This window comes from Lynx rufus, unplaced genomic scaffold (assembly GCF_022079265.1).
Source record: "Lynx rufus isolate CCGP_SWC_20201006 ecotype Redwood Valley unplaced genomic scaffold, mLynRuf1.p SCAF_3, whole genome shotgun sequence".
NCBI classification, from domain to species: domain Eukaryota; kingdom Metazoa; phylum Chordata; class Mammalia; order Carnivora; family Felidae; genus Lynx; species Lynx rufus.
In genome coordinates, this window is record NW_025814845.1 from 74,773,935 (window position 1) to 74,786,763 (window position 12,829).

Consider the following 12,829-nt stretch of genomic DNA (forward strand, 5'->3'; position numbering starts at 1 on the left):
TCTGTGAAGCTGTGCGTACCAAAACCTCTAAACAGCTCTCAGTAAAGCCTTGGCAATAGAGCTTGTCACTTGTACCTATCAGAAATGTCAGATGCTTTTTGCCAACTCTATCACTAGCAAACAATATTGCATAGTTATTAAAATACGGGAATTAACTACAAAATCTGCAAGTGGCAAACAGTGTTGTAAATCAACTAAGCAATTAGCATGAGATTTTTTAAGTGACTGAATACAAATTCAGAATTATGAAGTTATTATCTAATAACCCAACAAGTGATGTGAATAAATCCTTGCTAATATGGAAATTATCAAACCAATGAAATACTCTTTTCTACAAGCAGGTCTATGGGTCCTCATGCTAACGCAGTTAGATTGATAAACTACAGGCATTCTGTGAAAGCTTTGTTTATTCCAATTGCTGAGGATTCTGCTTAGAGAATCTGTCATCCAAATGATCAGCAAATCGAAATCTGCAATTTGTTTTCATTTAATAGACAGACAGGTTTTCACCAGCTTAAATTCAGTTCTATTAATACTCTTTGAAACTAATTGCTGGAAAATGAATTTTAAAGGCAGGCTTTTTATAATTTCTCCCCCCTCCCACCCTGCACTCCCCATCTGTATAATAGAAGACTCGAGGCCATCTGTATACACTTTGGAAATATATGTTAAATAGGCACAGGCTATAATCTCCTGTCATTCATCTGCATTGTTGCAAAGGACCCCTGGACCTTGCTTCTGCCACAATTCATCCTATACTCTGTTCTCAAAATTACTTTATGATTATGCTATTTCCCTTCCACAAAGCTCCAGTTCCTTGCCAAATAAAAGGCAGAAACCTGAATATGGCTTCAATGCCCTCCATTATCTGGTCTCATTTACCATACTTTTATTTTTGTTTATATGCAATGTAACACTCATACAGAAAAAAAAGCTCAAATCATTATTTAATGAATAATTAAGTAACAACCAGCAACCACTGTCTAGAACAAAAAATAGAATGTTCTCATTACTACAGGAGCCATCTTTCCTTGTGCCTCTTTCTGATCATATCTTCCCCAACATCTCAGAGCTAACCACCCAGAGGTGATCACCTCCTTGGTTTTCTTCAGAGTATCTCCACCTGGGTGTGGATCCTTAAATATATAGTTAACTTTACCTTTTTATGGATGTTATAAAAATGGAATCAGACTGTTTTCTTCCAGTATTGTTTTTTTCACCCAACATTATTCTTTTAAAAGTCTGTTCATGTTACTGTGTTTCTTAAATTTTAAGCTGTTTAGTATTACATTGCATCCATATACCAAACTATATTTATCTTTTCCATATTGATGAACATTTGGATTTTAATTATTTCCAGATTTGGGCTATTACAAACAATGCTGCTATAAGCATTCTTGGGTATATATTTTGGTACCCAAAATTCTCTAACTGTTCATACCCAAGAATTGAAATTGTTAGAACATTGCTGTACATGTCTTCATGGCTAGATAAATATTTCTGTTAACATTCAAAAACAAGCAAAAGTAATTTGCCTATAAACATCTCCATTCTCTACCAAGCATGTCAAGATGTTTTCTAAAGTGTTGAACCAGGGCACCTGGGTGGCTCAATCAGTTAAGAGGCTGACTCTTGATTTCAGCTCAGGTCATGATCTTGCAGTTTGTGAGTTCAAGCTCCTCATTGGGCTCTGTGCTGACAGTGCAGAGCCTGCTTGGGATTCTCTTTCTCCCCCTCTCTGTCTGCCCCTCCCCTGCTTGTGTTCTTTCTTTCTCTCTCTCAAAATAAATAAACTTTAAAAATTTAAAAATAAAGTGTTGAACGAATTTAAACATCCAGCAATAGCGAATGATAGCTCCTGTTTCTTCGTATCCTTAGCAGTATTTGGGATCATCAGACTCCCTGTATTTCTGCTTCTCATCTCTTTACTCTTGCTTTGGGATTTTCTAGTTGTTTATTCCTTTGCACCATGGGCATTAATTCTGAGCTATTACAGGTCACTAATTCTCTCTTTATCTGTTTCTAATCTGCTGATTAACTCAGTCATTAAATTCTTTGGATATTGTCTTTACCAATTCTTAAATTTCTCTTTAGTTCTTTCCAATTGTGTAATGACACTTCATATGGTTTCCAATTTCCTATCAATTTGCCCTATATTTCCTTAAACACAGTAACATAATTTTTACAATATGCATCTGAAAATTTCAGTATCTGAGTCCTTGAATGATCTATTTCTGTTGTATACTATTTCTGCCAGTTCTATATATGAAATAGAATTTCATTTTACACGGTATTTTTGACTTCTGTTTTGAATATTGTATTCAAGCAATTACTTGAAGGAATAATGTAAGACCAAAAATGATACTTCCTCTAGAGAGTATTGTGTTTTGGGTTTTTTTTTTTTTTCTCTGTCAAGCATCTGGAGTCTCTCCCAGTCTCACACCAGTTTAAATTGCATTAAAATGTGAGACAAATTATGGAGATCTACATTTTAATCTGTAGGTTGAAAATTTTGAGCTCCAAAGATATAAAGTTGAAGTAAAATGATTTATGATGAATTTCTGTTCTGTAACCTACTGTGTGATCTTGAGACATTTTTCCTAATTTTTCTTATCTGTTAAAATAGTGTGTAAATGTTAACTCCCAAAATGGTGATTTAGTGACCTTTTTTTTTTTATATATATATAGTTTCCATTGTGTTTTTCTGGTGTTTTGTGTGTACTAGTTATGGTGTGTGTTGATTTTGTTTTGTTTTGTTTTGTTTTGAGTATGTGGCTTTTCCAATATTAAGTTATGAGTATTTTTTTTTTTTAATTTTTTTTTCAACGTTTTTTATTTATTTTGGGGACAGAGAGAGACAGAGCATGAACGGGGGAGGGGCAGAGAGAGAGGGAGACACAGAATCGGAAACAGGCTCCAGGCTCCGAGCCATCAGCCCAGAGCCTGACGCGGGGCTCGAACTCACGGACCGCGAGATCGTGACCTGGCTGAAGTCGGACGCTTAACCGACTGCGCCACCCAGGCGCCCCAAGTTATGAGTATTTTGAAAGTGGTGCTCATGACTTTTTACAATATTGACTATAGTGAGTACTATACTCACTATATTGAGTGTAGTACCTTGATGCTATAGCCACTCAATTCATGTTAAATAGATAAGTCAGCGAATGAATAAATATTGGAAATAGGTGCATAGATAAAAGAAATTCAGCCAGGATCAGTATTCTATTAGATTTCTATATCCAAGATCAGTATTTCTATTATATAGCCTAGACTTTCAATCTAATTTCTGTTGCTATGTTTACCTGTCCACTTTATTGACTGATTGTCCTCATAAAGCACAACTGGTCTGAGGTAGGATTTATAAATAATGATCTGAATCTGTAAAAGAGCTTAAAAACAAAGCTTGAAAACATCTATCTAGAAGAGAAGTGATAGGATGTAATAAAGGTTTATTTCAGCCATAAAATGTAAAAAGCATGTCCATTAATAATTCATCAACCTTCTTTAAAAGAGCCCTTAGTAAAACCATGTTTACTCTATACCTTTAATCAATTCTAGCTGATTTTGCTAGTATCAGATTTTGACAATAGAACTCTGAAAGGATCCATCTGCCTCGGGATTCGCTTTCAATATTGAAATTAAAAATAATTTTGAGAGGAAAATTTAGCATATTAAGGAAATATAATTTAGCGTTTTAAACAATTTCTCTAAAGAGAGAGGAGTAAAAATGAAGAAAAAAGGCAGCAAAATTTCATATCAAAGCATACATCAGAATAATATTTGTGCCACACAGATCGTTTAGTTTTACAATATATTTAATTAATATTCTTAATTGTTTAACTATCACCTTGAAGAGGATATTCAGCTTTCTGGTAACTAAATTGCCGTTAAACTTTAGAAATATATTGGATTGTGAGGTCCATGGATAAATAGAGAATACATATGGTCTAAAATTATTGATAGAGGAATTAGTCAAGTAAGATCTTTTACGAACCATCTTTCCTTTTGTTTGTCAATGGATAGGTGTTTAAAATATAGACTAATTCTAATTCTAGAATTCTAGAATTTCCTAAGCTTATCTGCATTCTTCTGAATATAATCTTCCTTTTTTTTTTTTTTGCATTTATTTAATTCGTTCTGATCCTGACTTCATGGCCTACTTCAGACTCTTTGCACACTGCATAGTCATTGGCTAGGTTTATATTTTGTCCATACAACTGAATGGATAGTAGCAAATTCTGTCAGTTATCTGAAAGATTAATATACATTTTAAAATGTAGAAATATTTAGATCATCAAGATGTTCTGTATTTTACATATAATTTGAAAGGATTGATTGCTTAGCTTTTTCTCATTTGATATCATTTAGATTAAACAAATCAGTATTATTAGAAATTATTATTCATTCTCAAAACCTCTCTTCTACTGATCTATCAATTTGTCAATGTTCATTAGCATCAAGTACTTCTCTAATGGAAAAACAATCAGGAGCTTACTAATTAAAAAAAAATTGAAATTTCTTTTTTCTCACATTCTGGAGTCCTAGAGAGTTAGAGTCTGGTATTGCATTTCACATGTGAAGAACATAGACTTCTTCTGCCTTGTTTCTCTACTAGGTGTGCTGTAAACAGTTATCAGAGCCCTAGTCATTATGTGTTCATTCCAGCTGGGAAGAACAATATACAAAGTACCTGCTTACATTGCATTGGCCAGAATTAGTCACATGGTCTCACCTTGCCTAAAAGGACTGTGGATTGTCTTTAGTCTCAGGTGCTAAAAATAAAAATACATAAATACATAAATATATGGATACACACACACACACACACACACACACACATATGCATATACATGTACATAATTAGTGAGAAAGAGAACAGCCCCTGGAGAACAAATAGCAGTCACCTCCTTTACTTATTTACTGATTTATTTTAGTCTAAGGTAAGATATAAACAGTTGACCAAGACCAAATTTTTTTAAAAAGAGAAAACTTCAGTAATTTAGAAAACCATGATTTAAAAAACATTGCAAATACAACAATATCAACACAGTTGTAGGTGAGCATTGAACTTTGAACTGATTTTCTGGGTATCCAAAGTGAAATAGGATACCAAAAGAATTAGATACCTTATTTTAATTATTTAGAAAAGGGTATTACTGAAGCAAAATGAAGCTCTCTTGGCTCTAAACAATCCAAAAATTAATATCATGGTAATTTTTAAAGGAAAACTGAATGTTATGGTGGACAAATTCCTATAATAGATGTAGTGACTCTATAAGCACTTACTTAGTGTCTTTGACTAAAAGCCAAAGTAAATGTATTATTGTACATCTCAATGCAGTCTCATCTGCGAGTCCCTAAGGAAGGATGATCCAAGGATAAAATCTTTAGGTTTTCTGGCTTAGACCCAGGATAGGTAGATTTTAACCTGCCAGGAGGGCTAGATATATATCTATCTGTGTATATAGGTAGATATAGATAGATATAGATAGAGATAGATAGAGATAGATAGATGGAGATAGATATAGATATAGACATATGGATGGTTATCTGTAAATATTACTGTTCTAAAAGGTTTTTGAACAAGTTTAGGAAATTAAGGAATAAGTTATCTGATTTTCTATAGTCTGCCAGCATGTTTCAAAACAACTGAGTTTTCTTAACACCAGGTGTTCTGAAAAGTGAAAGGAGTCTATTTGTTAAATGTAAGAAGACACAAACACAGAATGATAAAAGAGGTAGAAGCAGAAACCAATTTGCTAAATTTGCTAAATTTGCTAAATTACACAATTTACCAAAAACTTAGGTGAATTTCTCATAGCAATAGTAGAGAAGCTATTTTTGCAATGAAATGTGTTTGTACTTCAAAATTACTTATCAAGAAACTCCCAGTAAATGTTATGTTATAAATTTTAGTTAAATTATATGTTCTTAGAATTTTTTGTTCTTTTCAGAGAGTTTATTAGATTATATCTGTTAAAATATTAGTTAACATATTTTTGACATATATAGATAATAAATGCTTCAGGATACAATAATCTTAGAGTTTCTTGAACCTTACATTGGTCTTAAGATGGCAAGAAAAATGAATTCATAGCCCCTGAAGTTTTAGAGTTACTTTCATCTAATTTTTATATGGTAGTAATTAAATGAGAGATGAAAAGAAATTCAGTGATAAAACATTGTTCAATAGTGTGATACATTAATAACACATAAGTTATATTGCTAAGTTAATTCTCTCAAAGTTCAAAGGCAATTTTTAAGCTGTTTCTAAGCAAAACTCTTTGAAGAATTAATTTTTGCTTTTAGGGAGCACTATAGATTGACATCAAGGATTTCTCTTATTTCCATGTAGGAAGAACCTTTTGTAATGGTCTCTGAAAATGTCTTGGGTAAGCCGAAGAAATACCAGGGCTTCTCCATTGATGTTTTGGATGCCTTATCTAACTACCTGGGTTTTAACTATGAAATTTATGTTGCACCGGATCACAAGTATGGAAGCCCACAAGAAGATGGGACATGGAATGGCTTGGTAGGAGAACTGGTCTTTAAGGTAAGCATTTATCTATCTATTATCTATCTATCTCCTATCTAAAGATTGAACTATAACTTTTAGAAGCTAATTTCATGTAAAATAAGTGCAAGGCAAAAGATGTTGAACACAAAAGTCAGCAAAAGTTTCAGCCAGTACTATTTTCTGAACTTTGTGTAAAGAAAAATTGATGACAAAATAAAGCTAATTTTTAAAGTGTTTCTTATAATAGAAAAGTATCTAGAACAAGGCTTCACCTTTGCCAAACTTGCACTCTAAACATTTGTATGTATCCTTACTGATATATTTATCCTTGTTCTTTTATTTTTCAAAGAGGTACTTAAATTTCTCTATTTGCTTATCTCTATTTCTGTCAGTTTTTGCTTCATTTTTTTGAATGTCTGTTATTAGGTGCACACATGTTTGTAATTATTATGTCTTCTTGATGAATTTTTGAATAGTTGGGTTCAGGTTTATTATTCACTAGTTGATTTATATATGTTTCATTTTCCTCTCTGTTCTTTCTTTTTTTGCCCCTCCTTGAGTTAATTGGATATTTTTTTGTATTTGACTTAGTTTCCTCTTTTGACTTTGTACTATATCTCTTTGTATTTCTGTTTTTGTGGTTAGTATAGAGATTATAATATGCATTCTTAACTTACCACATTCCATCTAGTTTAATATCATTCACATTTTTAAAAAGGTATAAACTTGTAGCAATATAATTTCATTTATACCACCCTATCTTTTATGCTATTGGGGTCATAATAGCTACTGTGGTCAGAACTCCACAGTGAAATGTAATATTTTTTTTTATTACAACAATCAGTTGTCTTATATAGATATAAAGAGAAAAAAGTTTTCTGGTATTTAACTACTTATCCACAATTTCTAAGGTTCTTTATTTATTTCTACTTATCTGAGCTCCTATCTGAAATCATTTACTTCGGAAGAACTTCCTTTGGAATGTCTTGAAGTTCAGTCCAAGTGGCTCCCAACTTTTTTAACCTTAAAATGTCTTTATTGCCCTCAGTTTTGAATGATACTCATATATACAAAACTCTGAGTTGACAATTTTTCTTAATGTTCATCATTTTAAAGATGTCTTCCTATAATCTTTTGTCATATGTTGCTTCTGATGAGAAGTTAGACATCGTTTGTACTTTTGTTCCTTTTTTTAGTGTGGGGTGGCTTTTTTTTACAATTTTTTTTTCATTTTTGATGTTTTGATGTTTAACTATGATATGCCTAGATGTGGTTTTCTTTGTATGTATTCTCCTAGGGATTCACTAAACTCCAGGATATGTTTCACAAAATCTAATAAATGTTGGCAATTATTTCTATAATTATTTTTTCTACCCTTTTCTCTTTCTTCACTCTCTTTTTAAGGCTCAGAAAATATTCGAGTTAGACTTCTTAATATTGTCTCTAGGTCACTGAAATCTTATTTAATTTCTTAAAATATTCTTACTCTCTGACTTTTACATTTTTACTCTCTGACTTTTACATTGTTTTGATCTGCTTTCAAGTTGACTGATTCTTTATTCTACAATCTCCAATTTCTGCTAAGTCCATGTAATAAGTTCATTTTAGATAGCTTATTTTTCAGTTCTAGAATTTCAGGTTTTAAAAAATAATTTCCATTTCTCTTCTGAGATTCCATACCTTTTTATCATTCTGATCATCTTGTAAGTCCTTCATCATGTTCACAATAGCTGCTTTAACGTCCTTGTCTGCTACAATTTCAACATCTTTTCCATCTCCAGATAGGTCTGTGTTGACCGCTTTTGCTGTTAACTACATTTTTCTAGTTCTTCACATTTTTGTTTTTTTCACATTTTATTGGGCACTGAGCATTGTGGTTGATACATTATTAAGACTTGAGATTATGTCTCTGAGGTTGCATGCTCTGAAGAGGATTGACTTTGTTTTATTAGGCAATTATTGGTTTCCCCTGAACTTGTTGAGGTTTGGTTTTACATGCTGTTAAGTCAGGTCTTTTTTATATTAGTTTTTAGGGAAAATCCATTGGTTTTAACAATCCTTCTATTCCTAAGCATAGCCTTCTGGAGTTTTTACGAAAACTCTGTGGCTCTCATCAAATCCTCGTGACTTAGAGGGACTCAAAATTTAATCTCTATCGTCCTTGCCGTAGGAAGTAATTATAATCTTTTGTTCCTTTAGTCTTCTGGTTGTTAATTTCTGCTGATTTTTTAAAAAGTCATTCTCCTACATGTGCAGTTTAAGAGTCAGCCGAAGACTTGAGAGAGGCTTACTCACAAATTTTTGGCCCATTCTTCCATGGGTCTCTCCTCTCTGTGATTTCTGTTTTAATTTCTGACCACTCTGGCTACATCAAACTCCATCTTCTGACATATGATGCTCATATGGCTCTGACTTTCTGTTTGTGCTCTAGTTACCCCTTATCGCCTAAACTGAGGTGGGTCTTCAATGAATAAGCCATATGAAAATGGTTCTCTCCTAATGTAGTTACCATTTTTCAGGGGTCAGATACCCTTCAGTTTCTTCCTGCTTTGGGTTAATCTCCAGTCCTTTCAACTAGTGTGTTTTTAAATTTGATACAGAATTTATCATTGTTATTGGGTTAATCCAGGAAAACTATCTCATCATTGCCAGAACTGGAATTATTTCTGAAATACATTAAAGTATTCAGAAAGCTAAAGGAACTGAATAAGTTGTTTCCAAGAAATGGGAAAGAGAAAAAATAAAAGGTTTTGAAGACAGTGGTAGGAAAAATAATAAAGCTGTTTTTATAGCCATTCAAACCTTACTGAGTTTGGTTTATTTATTAAACGAATTACACATGGACTTATTTGAAAAAAAATAATATCAATATTTTCAGTAGGAAAGGGGGAATGATCAATTCTCATTCCTCTTATTAAAACCATGATAATTTATCTTGTATTCCTACATTAAAAACCCACAAAGCCCATATTCTGCCTTTGTATTTCTGAGAGGTCCTGCCTGATCTGAACCCAGATGAGCAATTATGTTAAAACGAAGGACAAAGAAAAGCAAAGACATTATAAAAATTGCTTTACAGGGATTACAGATAAAATTCTTAATGCTAACAAACTTCATTTGCTAAATGCAAGTTAATGATAAATAAGCATTAGAATTAGTCTAATGTTGTTGATGCTGACTTTAGCCTTGTGGGCTTGCTCCTAAATTTAGTTAAATTTTTGAGACTTGCTTTTTCACTTTTGTGTGAGGAATAGAAGAATGTTACTGCAAAGACTACTTACAACTATAACTTTTCAAAAACATTTTAAGAATTTATTATATAAGAACCACACATAAGCACTAGTATGCTAGTCTTCATAAGCATTTAATTTAATTGTTTTCATATTTACATGTAAGAGCATGCCATTATTGTAGGATAATGTAAAGTTCAGTGCCGTCCTTTTATAAAGCAAAACTTTAGGCTTAAAGAAGGTAACTGATGAATGACTTTTAGCCCCCCCAAATTATAACTCTGTTCATTGTAACTAGAGTTTTATTTTATCCTAGGAGATAGTTAGTCATTCTGACTAGGCTTTGAGAAATACTTAGGTAGTTTTCAGATGAAGAACAATAAGCCAACACAAAAGTTTGCTGGAATAGGCAAAGATAGGAGGAAAATCGAGAAAATGTGGTGTCATGAAAGCAAAGGGAAGATAACATTTTAAGAAGAAAATCATCTGACTTCGGCTCAGGTCATGATGTCACTCAGGTCATGATTTCACAGTTCATGAGTTCAAGCCCCACATCCGGCTCTGTGCTGACAGCTCAGAGCCTGGAGCCTGCTTCAGATTCTGTGTGCCCCTCCCCCAGATTCTCTCTCTGCCCCTCCCCCACTCACACTCTGTTTTTCCCTCTCTCTCAAAAATGAACTTAAAAATTTAATAAACAAAAAAGAAGGAAAGGAGAGTCAACATTAAAATATGACTGCTAACATATTGAGGGTACATAACATTTTCCTTAACTTTATTCTATTATTGATAGAAATGTAAATTCTAATCTCCAAAAAATAAACCTGTGAATTCAATTATATGAATGATAATATAGTAAAATATCATAAGGTAATTTAGGTAATCCAGTAAGATTCATCATATCGAAATTTTCATAGGCTTATTTACCCCTGTAAAGCAAAATAACACCATTGAAATGGCATAATAACATTATGACAGACTTCCAAAAAAAAAAAAAAACATTGCTTTACTGTTATATATTTTCTGCTAGTGTAGACATTTTTCATGAATAAGTATATTTTAAATAACAGTAAATACAGTTGACCCTTAAACAACATGGGTTGAACTACATGAGTCCACTTAACTGACTAACTTCCTAAGAGAAAACCAAAATTAAAAGAATGTTTCTAGGAGTTTGTTATGATGATTATGGACAGACCATCACATTAAAAAAGAGTCAAAGAAGAAACATGGAAAGTTTCCAAGTTTATTTGATTTTTTCCAGGGGTGGCACTCATGAGTCAGAGTTGGGTTGATCTCATATATTAAAAGGTCTTTCCATTAAAACCAGAAGTCAGGCACTCAGTTACATACATACTTTTTAGAGAGGAAAATGCAGCCAGAGAGAGCAAAGAATTGCCTATATATATAGGCAATAAAATTTATATTTTATATATACATATATATATACATATATATACATATATATACATGAATATATATACATATTATATATATACATATATATATACACATATATATATACATGTATATATATACACATATATATATACATATATATATACATATATATATAAAGTCTATTTCAAACACTAAGGATGTTCCTCACATTGATGGCTAGTTTCAAAAAGAGAAGAAATAACAAGTGTTGGTGAGGATATGGAGCAAAAGGAACATGTGTGCACTGTTGGTAGGAAAATAAATTGGTGCAAGTGTTGTGGAAAACAGTATGCAGGCTCCTCAAAAAAATGAAAATAGAAATACCATATGAGGGGCATCTGGGTAGCTCAGTTGGTTGAGCATCCAACTTCAGCTCAGATCGTGATCTCCTAGTTCATGAATTCAAGCCCCACATCAGGCTTGGGTTCGCTGCTGTCAGCCCAAAGCCTCCTTCGGATCCTCTGTCCCCCTCTCCTTGTCCCTCCCCAGCTTGTTCTCTCTCAAATAAATAAATAAATAAAATTTAAAAAGATAATAAGAAGAAAATAAAAAGAAATACCATATGATCCAGTAATCCACCACTGGGTATTTACCTAAAGAAAATGAAAACACTAATCTAAAAAGATATATGCACCCCAATATTTGTTGCATTATTTACAATAGACAAGACACGGAAACAACCTGTGTTCATCAATAGATGTATGGGTAAAGATGATACGGTTTATATATACAATGGAATATTTCTCAGCCATTAAAAAAAAAATGAGATCTTACCATCTGTGACAACATGGATGGGCCTAGAGGGTATTATGCTAAGTGAAATAAGTCAGAGAAAGATAAATCCCATATATTTTCATTTATAAGTGGAATCTAAAGGACAAGACAAGTGAAAAAAACAACAACAAAAACTAAGAATGTGGCAAAGTCTCCTCTATTCCCCATCTGCTTTCCTACTTTTATAACTTTCTGTAATTAATATGCTCTTAAAATTTATGAGAATTCAGGTCTGTCCAAAAGATGTTGCCATGTGAAATAGATAAGTGACAGATATGTTCTGATCAGAATAAGAGAAATTGTTAAGGGTGGGTTAATGTAACTGATAAATTATTTTCTCCTGGTTTAAAGGGGAAGAACTGGGGCGACTGGGTGGCGCAGTCGGTTAAGCGTCCGACTTCAGCCAGGTCACGATCTTGCGGTCCGTGAGTTCGAGCCCCGCGTCAGGCTCTGGGCTGATGGCTCAGAGCCTGGAGCCTGTTTCCGATTCTGTGTCTCCCTCTCTCTCTGCCCCTCCCCCGTTCATGCTCTGTCTCTCTCTGTCCCAAAAATAAATAAACGTTGAAAAAAAAAATTAAAAAAAAAATAAAAATAAAAAAAGGGGAAGAACTGAGAATTGAGAATACCAGAGAGAACACTATCTAAGAAATAACAAGTATATAAAGTTTAGTAAAGAAATACAAAATATTAAGAAAAACAGAAAAATATGAACTGTGAGTTATACAGCTAGATATTCTATTATTTAGGTTCATACCTTACTTTGATGCACTAGAAAATTTTTAAGGGAAAACATACAGGTAACTTGACAGGGAATAAATATCTATATTGTCAATATCTATAAGTAATCTATCCTAAAAATTATCTACCTGAA

The 12,829-nt window shown here is 32.9% G+C and overlaps 1 protein-coding gene across 2 annotated transcripts in view; it reads left to right on the forward strand.

The window, feature by feature from the left end:
• GRID2 (glutamate ionotropic receptor delta type subunit 2) overlaps positions 1–12,829 on the forward strand; it is a 1,453,175-nt gene that overhangs the window by 1,101,655 nt on the left and 338,691 nt on the right. For both annotated transcript variants that reach the window (XM_047091724.1, XM_047091725.1), the window contains one exon: positions 6,356–6,553. In XM_047091724.1, coding sequence (XP_046947680.1) covers positions 6,356–6,553 — 198 coding nt within the window. The remainder of the gene's footprint in view (positions 1–6,355; positions 6,554–12,829) is intronic.